We start from the raw sequence: 18942 nt of genomic DNA on the forward strand, positions 1-18942 counted from the left end.
TGCGCACACGCAAGCGCTCAGATTATAAATAAATTGCAGGTAGGAGCATGCACACGTACTGTATATGCACCTACACACATCTCCCAATCGTAGGTGGCGTTGTTTTGACCTAAGCCAGGTAGCTTGTCCATTATGGAGTTGATAGAAGGATTTGGCCATGTTGATTCTAGACAACATCATCTCCTCTGCCATAAATACCCTGATGTTTTTTACTTGTGAGTCACACAGCAATATACACAGCATAAGAGCTCTCAGCTTTATCCTTCAATCTCATCCGTTGCAGGCCAAAACACGCACATACACGTAAATCCAAGGAAAATGACAGGAAATGACTGTGCGGGGAAAGATGTAAACAAAATCACAGATTTTAAACATGCAGTCGGACAGTTCCAGCGTCAATTACCATTTTGTTTTCTAGTTCGGGTTCAGTGCTTGTCGCCCAGTGTTTTTTCTCCAATGGGCAGGAGGAATATACAGTTTTATTTGAGATGAACAGTATCATCTGGCAGTGAGGTCTCAACAGCACACCAATAAAGCTTTGTATACAAAGTCTATATCCAGAACCAATGAAGCTATGGCAGAGTGTGATGGCTTCCGTGAGGGAAGTAATAGACAAATCATACGGCATCTTACAGCATTTCGCAATACATATCTGACAATTTGTCTTCATCATCCTGTCGTGATTGTTGCTTCTTTCAAAATCAAATATTTAAATAAAAAGAGGGGAGGGGGCAGTTAAGAAAAAGCAACAAAAATCTATATATCCTTATGTCCTATTCCTTATGAAAAGTAGATCATATATGAATAGATACAAACAATGTGCAACAGCCTCTATGAAAATTGAAGCCATAAAATAAACGGTTGTCACTGAGATTTGCTGACCCCAAGATGCCACTTTTTGCTGAGCTTTGAGGATTTTATTATCTCCCTTACATTCTTGCTCACTGTGTGTGAACAGGAGACAAACATGCATCCACCTCCATCCTTGTTTGTCGCAGTGTTTGTTGCTGGAATAGAAACAGGCTTACAGCATCACAGATCCTCCACTTTACTTAAGAGTAGACATGAGGTGCTTTTTCACATGTTCATCCCCAAGATGCTACTATTTCCAGCTTTTCCTCTAACACTGGTCTCTGGAGCTTTTGTTTTACCTACCGTACCATCCTGCTCACTGTGTTCAATAGCACAATTAACATTGGTCCCCATCCAGCCTTGTTTGTCACGGTTCCATGTGTTTTAAACGTCTCTAATTTATGTTCTGTTTAGATCTGTGCAAGTTTACACAAGTAGATATGTTTTGAAGCCATTACCTGACTGATAAAAATCAGCACCCATCTGGCTTACTATTATGGTAAGTTTTCTTGTCTCATCATATTTTTTACCCAATGAAATTACTAACTGGCTGTACGGTGGCGCAGTGGTTTGTACTGTTGCCTTGCAGCAAGAAGATCCTGGGCTCGACTCTTTCTGGGGGTCTTTCTGCATGGGTTTTAAACGTTCTCCCCGTGCATGGATGGGTTCTCTCCGGGTACTCTGGCTTCCGCCCATATTCCAAAAACATGACTGTTAGGTTAATTGGCCTTTAAATTGCCCTTAGGTATGAATGGGTATTGAAAATGGATGGATGGATGGATAGAAACTAAAAACTAATAAATAGAAATTACCAAAATGTTTCAGTTACATTTATTGAAATATATTGGCACTGGTGTTTTTCTTTAAAACTTCATTTGATGTGATTTTTTTTAATCAGTAAATAAAGATGAGAGAGATATGTGAGATTTTGCAAATACTTGCAATGAAAGACTAATTTAATTTAAGCCTTCACCACATCTTTATCAGGAATGCAAAAAGGCGTTGAGGACATGGTTTGTATTTTTCTGTACATTCTGACCACTAACAGGCAAGGTAACAGTGAATGATACATTGCAACACAATTTTATGCTTGAAAACCCTGTCTCCTGGCATTCACTTTAAAGGTATTTTAATTTTTCCTAACCAGTCACACCACATTATGACAACAGTCCCCTACACTAGCTGTTCACCATATTTGTTTACCTAAGTCCAATCAACATAGACCTCACCCCCACAAACCCTTAAAACTTGTGAACAGACACCCAAGTGTACTGTATCCAACCCTTGGCTAGTTACAGCTTCTTTAGGCTCTAAACAAAGAACCTTTACAATATCTGGCAAATCAGTATGAAACATCAACAACTACTGGCCATCAAACTATCATTCTAATGGCTTGTAATCAGTTTAATTTTGGAAATGTATGCATCATTTACACAATGTAAACAAAATAAATAAAGCTGTAAAACTAATTTGGTTAACTTACTGAACAATGATCAGTTGTAAATTTGTAATACACAAGATAAATATTACAATGGATCCATATTCATTCTGCACTCAAGATTACATTGTTAAAAGTTCTTACATTTTTGTAATCTTTGCCACTAACTGATAAGATTTAACAGAATTTATAAATAATATTAGCTGCCAAAAACACAATAGCAATATGTATGTATCACTTTGCAAGGAAAGTATGTTCATGGCTCAGATGCTAATAAAACTACAGAATTTACAAATTTTTAAAGCTGTAGCTGTCAGGTGCTCTTTTCAGTCAGATCCAGAAAGCAAAGTTTACATGACTTTCATTTTTTTTTTTTTTATGACAACTGAAATAATTTACGTGACACATTGAATGTTTTGATACATGCTGTTCAGTCAGTGGTACATTGTGAATATTTACATTATTTTTAGAATTCAACTTTAAATAAAATATATATTTTTTGAACTATTCAGTTACTCATTTTCTCTTTAAATCGTGTCTGTTGTTGAACTCTAATTAGGAGTTCCATGTGTAAATAAAAACTGGGCACAACCACTGACTGCCATTTTATTATTATTACAGCGCAAAACCTAGAAAACCAGGTTTGTTTCAATAACTGGCAGATACAAACAGAAGAAAGGGAGGAAATTTGCCATCGTGTAAATGTAGTCAGACATGAAAGTAATATAAAAAAAACTTTAAAAACTGTACTGACCATACACTCTAAAGATGCACTATATTGTTAGGAGCCAGTCTCTTGTTTTTGGGGTTTAATTTATTCAGGCAAGCAGTTTTTAGTGTTCACTTAGTTGATAGATTAAAATCCATCAAGACAAAGAATGACCTGCCTCTAGAATTTACACATGCTTGTATGATTTAATTTGTTAGCATTCATTCATAATTTTTTTCCGCTGTGCTGTTCCATATTGGAACATTTTGGCTGTTTTTCTTACCTAAACTACTTTGCATGCAGCTTTGGGCCCATATCTAGTTATGTCAAGTCAAGGCAGAGAGGCATGCTGGATGGATTTAGAGACTGTTACAGGTAACAGATCACTGTGACAGCTCCTCTGTTACTCACTGTTAATCAGATCATCTGAGCAAACTCCAAAGGTCAAAGACCTCTGTAATTTATTTGCTTTTAGGCATATGGGTAAGATGGAAGGCAGATGAGCATATTTTTATTGGTATAATTCAAAATGGGTAAAATGGAAATTTCTGATGAAACGTGAAATATATTATTATAACTCACTTACACTCAGAATTGAACTTTGTACCTCCATTCTATTCCATTTCTACTCTATTCTATCCTGTATTTGATAAAGAGTTTATCAAACATTTCAGGTTTATCTTTTAAGCCTGGAAACGACGAGCAATAGTTGCTCAGAAACAATAGCCACATTTTTTTCCGATGACTGAGCCCATTGTCATGTAGGGCTTTTCAAATAAAGAAGTTACTGCTGTGCCGTCATTACAGTTTACTCACACACATCATTCCTGCCGCTGTGAGATGACTATGGGAATGATCCGAATGGTCTGAACAGGTTAGAACCCCAGCTGGAGCTTAAATGAGCCCCTAAATTGCTCTGCGCTCTCTGATCATTACAGCTGAAGCCTCTGTGTCTGGTCTTTTGTTGAAAGATGTAGCCTTGTGATGGTTTAAATTTGAATAAAAGCTTACTTTTGAAAAGCATGCAATTATTCTCAGGCCATTGTTGCTGGAGCACCAGCAGGGGGATAGGCAGTAGAATTTAAGACACATACTGAATAAGAAATGCTTTCCTAACTTTAACATCAGTATTATAAACTACAGACAACAAATAAGTGATCCCATGACACCCTTTTTGATATGGTGCAGGAAAGTGTCAGGGGTCTGTCTGCGTAGAATGTGACGGACTACCAGGAGGACAATGAGGCTGAGGGAAGTGTTTGTATATTTCTGTGGCAGGACCCTGTGGTGGTGATGGGATGGGAGTCTCGGGTGAAGCTGCAGAATGAGAAGAAGGCATGGAGACGTTTTAGAGAATTTGGTAATTTCGGTGAAGAGGTGTTTTTCAACATACTTGTTGATTGTTTTTGGAACTTTACCTATTTGTGGAATGTGAGCGACAGGCATGGTACTGATGACTAGGGTGTGTCCAGTCACAGGGTCTTGGGCCAGCTGGGTGTGTGCTGGGTGGTGAAGGTGGCTGGACTCTGTTGTTAACCCTGAACACACAACACAAATCAACTAAAGAGTTGCAATTAACTGACAAAAAAAAAACATAAATAATTGGTCCTCGGTTTGTTTACTATGTAAGTAGTTGTGAAAACAGCTTGCTAAATAATCCACTCTGTCAGGGCCCCCTCAAATCAATGCATTTCACAGTCAGCATTGTCAGTTTGATGCATCAAAGCACAAGCCCTATTTTCCTCTGCAAGAATACAAAGAACTGTTGTGCCTTGCAAAAGTATTTATATCGTTTAAACTTTTATGTTTGGTTATGTTGCAACCCTTAATTGGAATGTTTTTTAATGATATTGTAGACCAACTCAAAATAGTGCACGCTGTGAATGTTTTTAAAGTTTATTTTATTTTTAAATATCTGAAAATCTGTGATGTTCATTTCAGTGCAGCTCAATTTACTTTGAAACCCCAATCTTTGAATGTAAATACAGTTTTTTCTGTCAAACTCCAGACCCCAATCTAAATGAGATTCTTTGGCAAGACTTGACAATCAATGTTCACAGATCTCTCCATGCAATTTGACTGAACTTGAGCTACTTTGTAAAGAGGCAAAAGCTCCTTTCTCTAGGTGTTCAAAGCTAGTAAAGATATACCCCAAAAACTGGCAGCTGCAAATGTAGCAAAGTATTGACTTTGCTACACTTGCACTTACACAAATGGCTGAATGTAAATGCAGGCCATAATTCTTTTATTTTTTTTGTTTTTTTGTAAAAAAGATTAAACACTATGTATCATGTAATTTCCACATCACAATTAAGCATCATTTTGTTTTGATGTTTTGTGTTAAATCCAATGTTAATGTGACAAAATGTGACACTGACCAAAGAATATAGATACTTTGGCAAGGCAATGTAAAGAAAAATCTAATATAGAAAGTATACTTTGTTTAATTACTTATTTGATTAGTTGTTGAGAGGAAAATGCAATATTAAAACCTGTATATGTGGGTTCCTAAATATATTATTTCAACAATATTTGAATAGGAGAAAGTTTGTTGTTGTCGTTAGAGTTTTTGTAGGAAATCATTCCACATTCTGACAAGAAAAGTGCAGCTCTTTCTGTACGCTGTCATCTAAAGTCAAGTTTTCATATCCATGAGGGTTTTTTTTTTACCGTGAGTGGTGAAAGCTGTGGGGCATATTTTCAGATGACTTTTTGCATCAAACCTCACATTATGTTTGAACTGTTTGACATAGCCGTCCTTAAAATATATGATGCTTTCTAGCTTATTATTTATACACATCTAGATAGGCGTGCAAATGTCCCTCGCATCACATTGTGTGGCAGACTAGGTCTATTTCTGCTTCGCTTATTATACATGAGAGTTATACAAAGTTACACTGTTCTTCTGCACAGTTTTTAACTTTTTAGTTTTGTATATTTATATGTCCTAGACAACTTTGCTGAGCAAGTATACTTTTCCGTTCCTACATCCCTCATGCGGCTCCCCACATTCACCTCTCAGACGTTCCAGTAGTCGTTTTGCTGAAGGTCACCCTATTTGTACACAGAATTACAAGCGCAAACACTGGCTCAGCCCTACCTCCCAGCAGCATCTCATGCAGCAGGTTGTCTATTTTGGCCAGGCCGCAGAGCTTAATGAACTGGAGCTGTTCAATCATTTGCCAGGTGATGCTCTGCAGGGTGGGAAGCAAGAGTAAGAGTTCTCCAAAACGACCCCTAGAGTCATACTGACGGTCATTAATGTAGTCTTCCAGATCTATTTGAACCTGCAAACACACACATACACACAACAAGCCCCATATCACTGTAAATACCTTCCGCATTTATGCTTGAATTTCAAAGCAAATGTCTAAATATGTAAAGAAACATTGTGATAGTAAAAATACTTTGCCTTTCAACAAAATAATACAGCATGACATCCTAAATGCTAAAAGAGATTCAAATTGGTAATAAAATGTAGAACAAAAAGCTGCAGTCTTACAGGAATTCTGAAGATCAAATAGTTGACCTACCTGAAGACGAATATTCTTAATTTTCGTGGGGTCCCGCAAGGACTTTGCATCTGGACATTGGAAAGCAAAGCATTGAAGAGACAGGTACATAGATGTAGGGAGGGCAAGATTGAAGGGCAGGAAAAAAACCCAGAAAGATCAGGGATAAAACTGAGGATATGGGTGGAACTGATGGAATGATTATGGTTAAACTGGTGCATGGAGGCAAAATGAGGGGATTTACTGAAGGAGTGAGAAAGGGGTAACACAAGATCAGCCGAGTGATAGTGCTTATATGCAGGAAATGGAGAGATTGGAAACTAACTATGAAGGGAAACATAGGACAAAAATAGCAATGGATTTCTGTTTTAATATCAATAAAAATGCTTCATAGTGGTGACACCAATAATGTTCATCATTTATTGTTCTACCATTTATCAATTTTATTTAATTGTATTTTTATTACAATCATACTAAATGTACTACTTTGTCTTTCTGTTAAACATAGTATTTCATTTCATTTCAAGTTGTTTTCAGGATTACAAGAAATATCAAAGTCTTTTCTTGGTTTTTGGGTGCATAGATTCACTATGTAATATGTAGTGACATCTAGTGGCATAAATAGCAGAAAAATCAAATGTACTCTCCAATTCCTAAACTACAATGGCCATGAAAAACACAGTGCTGAGCAAAAGTATTCACACCCCTTGAACTTTTTCACATTTTGTTGCCTTGTATCCACAAATGTATTTTAATTTACTTTATGTACTTCAATGTATTTTATAGGAGTTTAATGTGATAGACCAACACAGGTGTGCATAATTATGAAGTGGAAGAACAATGATATATGGTTTAAAAAAATTGTTTTGCAAATTAAAATCTAAAACGAGTGCTTTGCATGTGTAGGTTTTCAGCTCCCTACAATCTAAAGCGACCAACTGTATCTAGAGTACATCTCCTTAGTAACTAGAGTTAATCAACGTGTCATTTGTCCTTAGTATGAATACAGCTGTTTTGCAAATGCCTCAGAGATTTACTGGGAAACATTAGTGAGTGACCAGCCTAATGAAGACCAAGGAACACACCAGACACCAGACAAGCTTTGAATGTCTCACAAAGCACTGAGAATATGACCCAACTTGAAATCTACCAAGACATGGGCATCCACTTAAACTGACAGGCTGAGCAAGAGTGATGTTAATCAGAGCCACCATAAACTCAGGTATAATAATAATATGATAATAAGACAGCTATTAGTTTTGCTCCTTACACTTTGACCTTTATAGAATAGTGGCAAGTAAAAAGCCCTTGTTAAAAGAAATTCATTAGAAGTCTCTTTCGTTTTTTTGCCACCAGTCATGTATTTTGCAAAGAAACAAAAAACCTCTCTAGATGTGCAAAGCTGGTAGAAATATATTCCTCAGACCCACAGCTGAATTTTGGAGCAATACGTCCTGCAACATATTAACTGAAGAGGGATTAATACAAATGAAAACAACATTTCTGGGGTTTTTTTCATTTTCAAAATCATGTATTATCTTCCTTCCACTTCACATTTATGTGCCTCTTTGTGTTGATTTATCATATAAAATTTCAATAAGTTTGTGGTTGTAACTGACAAAATCTTAAAATGTTAAAGGGTTATTAGAACTTTTGCAAGGTATTGTAGGTATTTGTCCCCTCTAAGCTGAATAACTAACCAGTTGTTTCAATGTGACACTTAATAAAAACATAGTTTCAAAAGGTGGACTTAACATGACAGCTCACTCTCATTATCAATATGCATAAAACGGATAAGTGATTTCTACATTTATAAGGCTGTTGTATTCCTCAGTGCTAAAAACATTAATACAATACCTAGCAGCCAATCACAACCAAGTAGACTATTTCTACAACTGAGCTGAAGGCAGAGCCAAATGTTGCACTTCATGTGTATATTAAAGGTTTTCAAATCAATACACATCTAGCAAACCTGTAGGCTACCTTGGGAAGTTATAATTAAATAGTTATGTTAACATTAAAATGTCTGTGAAATCCAAGAAGTTTGGTTTTAGAGAAACTGATTATCTACAGCTTTACTTAGTAGACTAAAATATCTACAACATATGTACAAAAAATTACAAATGGGTGGCTCATGAGTTTATGTAATTTTAACATTTAGTTTTTACCTGGGTCAAAGAAGACAATTGCCTTGAGAGCTACATACTCGTTGTCATCTATCTGAATATCTTGGAAGGGCTGAACCAGCTCATCTAATATTCTGTTGGCAACCCTGCAAATCTCAGGTTCAGGGCTGTCCTTGTGTATCACACAGCCATTACCTGAAGAAACAGAATACATATTTAGTGGGGAAGGGTTGACTTGGATAGAAAGATATTTGAGCAGGTACGGGGTTGGGCTCTAATGTGTACATGAGGGGATTGTTATAGCTTGAGAGGTCCTGTTTATATGATTCCATCAAAGTTAAATAGTAATCTGTAAGGTCTAAGAAATATGGTAATGCAGAAAATGTGCTTAAGTATTTGTAGATGATAACTGTGTGTACAGTATGTTATTTTCTAAGTAATTAATGATGTTTTTGTTTTACAAAGCATAACCTTGAAGTTACATTTAAAAAATAGAAAGTTTTAGTTAATCATTCTCAGGCCTCATTCACCAGTGCTGGCACACATGGTTACACCAGAATGTAAAAAACCTGAAATCTAGTGGTCATTTCCTACCTAAAAGCAGGACGTCCTTGAATGGCATTGACCTTTTGGCAACCCCAAGCAAGAGGTGCTCACCTGCATGAGCCCTGAGCAAGCACACCTGGGAACACACACACACACACACACACAAAGGCAGACAAACAGAATTAACCACCACAAAAAAACAGAGCAACAATTATTCTCTTTTCATCATAGCATGCATCACAAAATGCAATAATTATGGTGCTGCACACCTTGTTGTAGGCTCTATAAATAGGGTTTAGATAACATACCATTTAGTCATTGCAAAAAAAGGCTACTGTTCTGCTGAATTTTACAAAGTAAAATCGATTTATTTAGTCTTTTTATGACATGAGATCATTGCCTGATTATGAATAGGTGCATGCCAATCTATTTTTACAGATTAAACCTATCTATATGACTTGTTACCTGATCATCCAGTGGCAGCTCCACAAAGGAAGGTATATATTTGGCCCATTCCACCAAAACCAACAGCTGTTGCCTCATAGAATCACATACATCCCCTACAGTGGCTGATTTCACCTCCGATATATCTGCTAGTCCTACAGGAGTGATAATCTGCAGGAAAAGACAAACAATAATAGTAGTTTCTTAACATATGTAATGTCTTATTGGGAAAAATATGAGATTCCACTTCACCCTATGGTGAATGATGTTGTGAAAGTTGTAAAACAGAACGAAAATAAAAAAACATCTGTTATGCCCACCTAAGCTGACAAGCTGGACAAGGAGAGTGTTGATCAGAGAAGCAGGGAAGAGGACCATTTTAACTCTGGAGAAGCTGTAGCACAGCTCTGGACGCAACTATTAGGAGCCTCCTCCACAAATCTGGCTTTTGTGGGAGTGGCAAAAAAGAAATCTATAAAAAAGATTCCATTTTCAGTTTTACAACCCTTGTAGGGGACACAGCAAGCATGTGGAAGAAGGTGCTCTGGTCATATTAGACCAAAATAGAACGTTTGGGTCAACTTGCATTACGTATGGCAGAAAACTAAAACTGTATCTCACCCTACACACAACATGCCTCCCTTTAAACATGGTGGTGGCATTATCATGGTGTGGTGATGCTTCTGTTCAGGAGGGGCAGGGTAGCTGGTCAAAGTTAATAATGCTGGAAGGCAGGACAACACCCACAGCTACAGTGAAGAAGCCCAGATCAAAGTATATTAATCTGTTGGAATGCTGCAATTAAAGTCAAGTCATAAATCCAAAGTAAGATCAGTGGCAAGATTTGATAATTGCTGCTCAGAGAGGCTTTCAATCTGATGTGACTGAGGTTGAGATGTTTTGCAAAGATGAATAAGCAAAACGTTTATCTCTCAATGAGTATACTGGTAGAGATATTTACAAAGTACTAATACATCACACATTTCACATATTTGTTTGTAAAAACTGAATTGGAGAAATTTATCCTTTTCCTTCCACTTAACAATTTAGCACTACTTTGTGTTGGTTTATTACATAAAATGTCAATAAAATACAAGACAAAATATAAAAAACTTAAAGAAGTACGAATCCTTTTGCAAATGCACTAGAACCCTTTAATGCATGAATATTGAAATAAGCAGGAAATTCTTACTTGTTGGGATAATGATTCTGCCTGTGCCAAGATAGTAATGAGTGGAAGGTCTTGGGAATCTGGGATGATTCTTCGGGAGCTGATCCGATCTCTCTCATTCTGAACAGCTGAGATTTAAAAGCCAAGGTTATTGTGTGCATGTGTGAAAATAAGAATATCTAAAGCAAAAAGAAAATTCAAACAGAACAATGAAGAAAATAACAGACTTTTCAAAAGCATTTTTTACTTTTAAATGTACACATGTTAATGTACAGATTTTTACATTTAGGCTTAGACTAATTTATTAGTGTGAAAAGTTACAGTGGGGTCCTAGAAGGAAATGATAACAGATACTACTGCAGTTAATATTTAGGAAAGTCGCTATAGATGCTGGGATCAGCAACAGGAGTAAAACGTTAACCAGTTGGAGTATAGAACAACATGTTTCAGTATCTCAGGATTAGATGTCATAAACTTCGGTGCCAAGGTTATACCCCTCATAAATACACACACGACAGAAACGCACACACACAAACTCATCACTTGTTTTATGGTTAAACTAATTTCGATTATCTTCACGAAGCTTTGAGATTTCACAACGTTTTTTCCCCAGCAGTGGCACAAGTTATAACGTTATTCTTTGTGCCAAATGTGGACCTTTTCTGTGTTAATATGTATTTCATTCTGTATAGCATATGTGAGGAGCTTGAACAAGTGAGTCATTTTTGTCATTTTACCTTCTTTTTTCATGCCTGCTCTAAAGCATTTGTTCAGTCTGCAGAAACGACATTGGTTCCTCTTATCCTTATCAACCACACATTGTCTGCTGAACCTGTACACGACAAACAACAATATGGCCTAACTCTACAGAGCAAGATTCATTTCACACTTACATCCCACATTGTTCTGAGAGGCGCCAAGACATCTTGACCAAAAAGTAAGTAACAGTCCTCAAGGATTTATTATTATGTATTTTCCTTGTGCTTACACAGAATGCTTAGGTTGTCTTTACCTGCAGGTGTACACATGGCTTTTGCGTATGGAGCGTCTAAAGAAGCCTTTACAGCCATCGCAGCTAGAAGCCCCATAGTGTTTTCCTGTAGCTTTGTCTCCACAGATTGCACAGTTGGTGTTCAGCCCATTTGGACCAGGGTGGCTTGGCTCTGCTGGCATGCTGTCTGCAACACACAACACACAGTCATGTAATTACACATGCATTAACACATTTTTAAATTAAATTGACAAAGACATAAACATACCAACAATATGAAACATTGTATATTAGTATATATGCTGTGATAGGATTGTTTTCATTAGCAGCAGTCTCCATTTACCCATATGTAAAGTTATAGTGTGAACAAATTCATTTTGTTTATATATTTATTGTTTTTTGGCCGAATATGCTAACATTATAGTGACAGTCACCAGCAGCAGAAGTTTTAAGCATTTATTATTAGAACTGAAGCTGTATTTATCATTATTTTTAACAATGTATGCATTCTGCTTCTGCATTCTCTTAGGCAGAACTAAGGTATTGTATATTTTACAAATGTGAAACCTTAATGAGAATCAAGAAAAACTATTTTTTGAGTCCCAATTATATTGCTCTCAGTTGTACTCCATGATGTAGCAACAATGCATGAGTTAATGTTTGACCAACTCTCAGATCAAAAACTAAGGTGACATCACTGAGGAGTGTTCATACTCTTTAGTAAACTATATTTATGACCCACGTCTCCAACTGCTAACTCATTTTACTTCACTAAATCTCAGTGAAACAGACCTCTCCCTGTGAGAGCGTCAATTACTGGAACATTTTTTTATTTTTTTTGCCCCACTGAAAAAGCAGAAAAAAACCCAATGAAATTCCATGGCTAATCTTTCTAAAATTGTCGATTATAGAAACAGTCCTTAGATGTTTTCGGCTGCTTTCACAAAGGAAGTAGTGAGCTTTGCGTTCTACTGTAAAATCCATTCTTGTGTAGGTGTTGCTCATAGAGCTGGGTGACATGCAGAGGGCAATGCTAGGATGAGTATTCCCCCCAGTTCCTTACGCCCAACTTAAAATAATGTAACTTGGAGCATTTTTTTTTTATTTTTTTTTGGCGCTCTGTGATGTCATCTGTGTGCCCCTAATCAGACAACCTAACGTGTGTCCACAAAGACTCACAAATCTGTCAATTAGCAGTTTTACATTTTTTTGTATTTTTTCATTCATTTTTTGTTTTCTTTTCTTTGTTTGTCTTGTCTTATTAAGCACTTTTGGTTTTGTTTGTTTTTGAAAGATATATAAATAAAGTTGCATTGATAAAGGGGGCGATGAGCACGTTTTTACAAGTGATTAAATGATTAAAAGTAACCAATTGTCTAATGTCACAAATTTGCCAAGGTATAACATTAGTTTTAAAATCTACAAAACAATTCAAGAAACCTGCTGCATAAGAAGCAAACTAAACAATAAAACAATAAAAGCTATTATTTTCCAGAAATATTGAAAAACATTGCTTCTCAAAAATCCTTCTGATAAGGTCCACCTCAGTGGTTGCTGTAAATAATTAATCATAATTAAACAGCCAATTATTCCTCTTTTTGTTGTTTGTATAAAAACAAATTTAAAAAATCAAGAAACCACATATAAAAGAACAACACACCAGAGTAAAAGGTGGGGCTGGCCCATAATTAATCCTAAATTAGATGATCGACTCAAGTTTCCTTGATAAGCAAAGCGTATTTCACCAAAATATAATGATGGGTATAATAAAAGAAAAGACTGGGGTTATTTAAAACAAAGATTAAGTCATATTTGTACTCCATTTTTAGGGTGGGGTGCAACAACATAATGAATTGGTTGCCACATAAATCCCAAAACAGGACTGCTGAGTCAATACATTTATATGGTGAACATCACACTATGACAACTACTTTCTGAGCCAACAGAACCCAATGACCTGCTTCAAATCATCATTCAATAGTTTTTTGCTCAACCTAACATATTCTCTGCATAAACATGCAGCATATGCGTTAACACATTAGTGGCATATAATACTTGAATCCATTTACACATTGGCAACACAATTTAATCTGGATTTACAAAGCACGTTATTTCAAAAGCAAAGTGTTCCCCTTTTGCAAATACCAGTTCATTGACATCAGCTGATCTAGCTTCTTTTACCATTAAATGTCCTCCCATATAATGTTTCCTTATCCAACTCTGAACGTGATGTCCTCTTGTAAAGCTAACTTTTTTCTCTGAAACGCCATGATAGTGTATCAGCGAGCAGCCATACCTCTCCATGTATCCATAGTGTCATTACCTAGAAATATGAATGAGTGCATTGCTGTATTATGCCTATTTATCCTAATGTTTCTGATGCAGAACAGCTTCCCAAAAAAATATGGGATTCTCTGTATGAATGTGCCTCTCTATTTAGGTGTTGGCATGAAGAACTCACTTACCTCCTCCTGCATAGAGAGCATCTGCATTCTCAAAGCCTAGTGTGCTGTATGATGGATCCAGGCCTTCGCAGTAGTTGGCCACCTCCATATCTAACAGAGATTTACTCTGAGGAGCTGGAGGATACTTCATTCCTGCTTCAAGCAGAGCTACCTTTGTTTCCCTTTATTTTCTGTCTCTATGTTCTTGCAGTTTCTCTTTGTCTTTGTTTCTGTTTTCTTGTCACTGTTTCATCTAACTCTCACATATTCAGCAGGGGAGATCCCTGGCCCAGCAGGTCTATAATGTGATCTGATTGGGCCAAGAATGCAAAAACAGGTGGAGCTAGTGCTAAGACTTCTCGCCTTATTACACCTTACACCATTTACATCCCAGGAATAAATAGATAGCTGTTAAGGAGACATTTCCATGTCCAGTTTCTTCTTGGACATCATTTGTGTGTGTGTGTGTGTGTGTGTGTGTGTGTGTGTGTGTGTGTGTTTTTCCAGGGATTCATAATCTAATCAGTACCGGTGTAACAGCACTATCACCTTATTAGATATAGTCTATAAAGAAGTGGAGAACACTGATAACTTCCTTTAACTATCTAAAACAAAAAACACACATTCAAACACCCCTCAGATGTAGATCTAAGGGCTTTCATGTAAAGACTAAGAATAATAGCAAATAGCAAATAATTTGTTGAGAAAATCACCCCACCCTCTGCACTTAATTTAAAACCTGCTTTTGTTTATTGTTACAACCCTTTTTTTTTTTTTACTAAGAACACACATAAGACATAATCTAAGCAAAAATAGTTAAATAATCTCAAGCATTTCTCAAACTGATGCACTTCATACCTCTTTTACAGGACAATTAGAGAAAAGAAAAACAAATTCAAAAGTGCAGATCTTGAGTAGAATGTCCCTCCTCCCATGCTCCTTTTTTTAGGGCAGAGACATAATAAACTCATTGAATAGCTCCCATGGCAGAAACCAGTTAAATAGCCTCACCCATCCATTTTACATCAAGGGTTTCATTGCACTAAATCATACTGGGCATTTTAGAGGCAATCAGTTTAGGGCATTGTGACAAAGATGATTGTAAAAAATAAGATGTTGATGTGATGCTCTACATCTGTAATGAGTTGGTCAATTAGAAAAAAGCAAAGGAGTGTTTCATTAAGGAAGAGAGTAATATAAAGCCACTGTAAGGAATCAGAGTGCATATTATCACACATTCAGGCATTGAATAAAGCAATTAGTGTGGGGTCAGGGCTTTGTTATAGGTATTAGTTACTGTGTCTGATAGAATTTACTCTCCTGGAACTTTTCACATTTTGTCACATTACAACCACAAGCTTTTATGGATTTTATGATGACAGACAAAATAGCACATAGTTGTGAAGTGGAAAGAACCTGGTGTGGCTTTCCATAATTATTTCAAGCAAAACTGTAAAAAGCATGGTGCACATTTGAATTAACCCACCTTTACTCTTGTACCACCTGTGTGTCATAATGTCAATACATCTGATCTGTGAAGGCCTCATAGGTTTCCTCATAGGTTGAAGCAGCTCAAGGATAAAGTCGTAAACAGTTTAAGCAGGTTTAGCTTATAAAACAATATACTAAGCTCTGAACATCTCACGTAACACAGCTTAATCCGTCCACTCTGGAGAAGGGCCAGATTATTGATATTATTTGTGCAAATCCACAAATCCGGCTTCAATGGAAAAATGGCAAGGTTGTTGAATTGATTTAGAAAGTCATTAGAAGTCTTCATAAAGGATATGTATAAAATATATTTGAAGACGGTGCTCTGGTTAGATGAGGGTGAAACTGAAGTTTTTGGACTACATGCAAATGCTATAGGCATGATTTCCCTGAGCGGAACAATGAAACTGATCAGAGTTGACTGGAAGATGGATGCAGGGTAATCCTGAAATAAAACCTGGTGTTGGGATCCCCCCACAGCAGGATGATGACCCAAAGATAAAACCAGAGGTACAATGGATAGACTTATTTAGCATATTCATGTGTGAGAGTGGTCCAGTAATGCAATATAGAATCAGTGGCAAGACTTACTGAATATTAATCTTCACAGACTAAATCTATCTAATCTGACTGAGCTTGAGCTATGTTGCAAAGAACCATGGACAGACAAATTTGTGCAAAACTTGTAGAGATACATCCCAAAAGAGCTGCAGGTATAACAATACAATACAATACAAAGATACTTTATTGATCCCCGAGGGGAAATAACTGCAGCAAAAGGGGGATGTGCAACATATTGGTGGAATATGATACAAATGCACACCACACTATTCAGGTTTTTATTTGTTAATCTTATATCTTACACATCACAACCATGTAATACATATTATAACAAAATAAAGTGCAGTGAAGTTTGTGGTAGTACTGCAACAAAGTATGAAAATACTTAATTTTACCATGTACTGCAATTTGGAGGGTGGAATAAAAGGGTAAATAGAACTATTAAAGTGGAGGTTTAAGGTGGGGAGTCAGAAGAGTAATGGATAATAATTTAACTAGGCAATACATCCAGGCCTCCTGACTCATCAACTTTGCAAAGAGTGAGTTGAAATTGACTTGTTAAATTCGTGTTTTAAACCTCAACTCTCTGACTTCATGACTGTGACTGATTTCAGGTAAAAATACTGAAAGGGAATCAGGCAACATGTCAATGAGAATTGTGGACCTCAGCAAATCAGATTTGTCCTTGAGTACAAATTCAGATGTCTGAAAGTGCCACGTTTATCTGTTCAAACAATCATATGCAAGCATAAAATACCATCGGAATGTCCAGGGGATACAAAAGGAGATATTTTCTGTGTCTGAGAGATAAAAATGATTGGTGTAAAATTTGTGCAAATGCACAATGGTACAATAACCTTGGAGATATGTCCTGTGGTCTAATCAAACTAAAATCTAAACTAAAGTGTTTGGCCATGATGACAATCATCATTTGGAGAAAAAGAAACTATCCCTGCATCGTGTTTTGTGGGTGTTCTGATGCAAGAGGGACTGGTGCTCTTTATAAAATAGATGGCCTCATCCAGAAATAACACTATGTTGTAATATTGAAGCAACACCTCAAAACATCTCAGTTACACCTTGGGGACAAATGTGTCTTTCAAGTGGACAAGCAAATTAATCATCTCACCACTGTGGTCACAAAGTGGTTTAAGGGCAACAAATATATGTAAATGTATGTTATGTAAATATTTAGCTTCAGCTGTAAGCTGTTGTTAAGGCTTGTTGCAAGAGACAGAGTAAATGAGAAACGTTGCTTCCGCCTATTAACCAAAAGCTCTGCTGCCATAAAACCCTGAGTTAAGATGTAATCTCTGTGTGAAATGGCCATAATACCAGTGCCTGTATTTAAACTAGTGGGTTAAGACACACATGAGGATTCGCCAGTCACTGTTACAAAAAGCCCCAACTTCCTCACACCCTGAACAGCTGAAGCTTCCTCAGAAAAGTAACTACCTCCAAAGCTTCAAATAATTAACTACACCTCTGTCTCAATGTTCACGAGTTTAAACATTTAATGAAATCAAATTTTTACTAAATGAATTGGTGTAATTTTGAGTTTCCTAGTTAAGGTTATTCAGTCAAATACAAGGTTAGAATAAGGTGTAATGAATCATTTCCATAGTTGAACAAAGCATTTAGACAGTTAAAATGGACATAATATCTCTTACTACAACCTCAAGAGTCAGTCAACAACAATCTAGTTGTGTTTAAATTTATCAAAGCAACAAGCAGCGAACGCATTACAAAAAGTAGTGTGCTACTGCAGGTGAAAAAGGTTTTTGAGATAAATGAACTATAGAAATGATGTGTCATTTTTTCCCTGGTTACTAAACTACATTAATTCCAGTTGTACCTAAATCCCTGATACATGTAAAAAGGAATAAAACAGTGCGATAAGAGCGACATCTTGTTCCTGTTTATGTCCTTGGCTTGTTCAGGTGAAATGGGTTATCACATGATCTTTACAGCACAGCTTTCGTGACTAAGTCAGTCTGTCTTATCATCTTTTGCAAGTCTTCATTACATGTTATACTTTAAAGCAGCGCCTCCACTTTGCTCGAATGAGGTCTTGAACCATTTTCTAGAAATTACAAAACCACACAATTTGAGGAACTTACTGCAAAAAAATAAGAGATTCTGGTAAGGTTCGACATATAACAGTTCTGTTTTTTGGTCCTGTCTAAGTGTAACTGTACTGAATTATGAAAATAAAAAGAATTTAAAGAAAAGTTTGACTTACCTGTGATTCTGTTTCTGTCTGATATGTGCATTTATCCAGCTGTATGGCTGTATGAGCGGGAGCAGCCCTCAGTGAGCCATCGGGCTTATGGAGCAGTGAGTTTTAAAATAGTGTAAAGTGTTGGAAAACATTAAAAGGGAAGGCTTGAGAGCTGAGCTGCCAATAATTCATGGAGCGACACATTGAACGGCGCCATCATAGCCCTGTCATAAGATCGATTTACTAAACAAACTTAAACTAGGGTGGGGATGTTAAACAGTAACCCAGGTTCATAAAAACTAGAGAAGAGAAACATCACCAGGTGTGTGTGTGTGTGGGGGGGGGGGGGGGGGGGGGGGAGGGAGGGGTTGGGGGCTGTTGTAACAGGCACTTTGAAACAGAAGGTGCAGAAATATTTAATCCAAGATATTTTAGA

The 18942-nt window shown here is 36.7% G+C and overlaps 1 protein-coding gene across 3 annotated transcripts; it reads right to left on the minus strand.

The window, feature by feature from the left end:
• Positions 1-1773: 1773 nt before the first annotated feature.
• hnf4g (hepatocyte nuclear factor 4, gamma) lies at positions 1774-18716 on the minus strand. 3 transcript variants are annotated; one of them, XM_047350584.1, is made up of 11 exons: positions 18528-18716; positions 11811-11976; positions 11536-11630; positions 10820-10926; positions 9649-9798; positions 9232-9319; positions 8680-8832; positions 6533-6582; positions 6100-6286; positions 4418-4537; positions 1774-4316 (listed from the first exon to the last, which is right to left on the minus strand). In XM_047350584.1, the coding sequence occupies exons 1-11, from the start codon at positions 18556-18558 to the stop codon at positions 4195-4197; spliced, it is 1269 nt and encodes a 422-aa protein (XP_047206540.1). In that variant the 5' UTR covers positions 18559-18716; the 3' UTR covers positions 1774-4194. The 3 variants fall into 3 exon arrangements, with proteins under 3 accessions (XP_047206540.1, XP_047206539.1, XP_047206541.1); XM_047350583.1 differs by lacking the exon at positions 18528-18716 and adding an exon at positions 14255-14477; XM_047350585.1 differs by lacking the exons at positions 1774-4316; positions 4418-4537; positions 18528-18716 and adding an exon at positions 14255-14492 and having other exon boundaries at positions 6146-6286; positions 6533-6835.
• Between the last annotated feature and the right edge of the window lie 226 nt (positions 18717-18942).

Source organism: Girardinichthys multiradiatus, chromosome 21 (assembly GCF_021462225.1).
Source record: "Girardinichthys multiradiatus isolate DD_20200921_A chromosome 21, DD_fGirMul_XY1, whole genome shotgun sequence".
In the NCBI taxonomy this organism is placed as follows: Eukaryota; Metazoa; Chordata; class Actinopteri; order Cyprinodontiformes; family Goodeidae; genus Girardinichthys; species Girardinichthys multiradiatus.

Bases quoted from the DNA above. Each gene is read 5' to 3' on its own strand.
- hnf4g (XM_047350583.1), bottom strand. From the start codon at position 14,384: ATGAAGTATCCTCCAGCTCCTCAGAGTAAATCTCTGTTAGATATGGAG. The intron at 11,977-14,254 runs GTAAGTGAGTTC...TGTGTGTTGCAG, and splicing joins TGCTCTCTATGCAGGAGGAG to ACAGCATGCCAGCAGAGCCA. The intron at 4,317-4,417 runs GTAAAGTTCCAA...CTCATTCTGCAG, and splicing joins CGCTCACATTCCACAAATAG to CTTCACCCGAGACTCCCATC.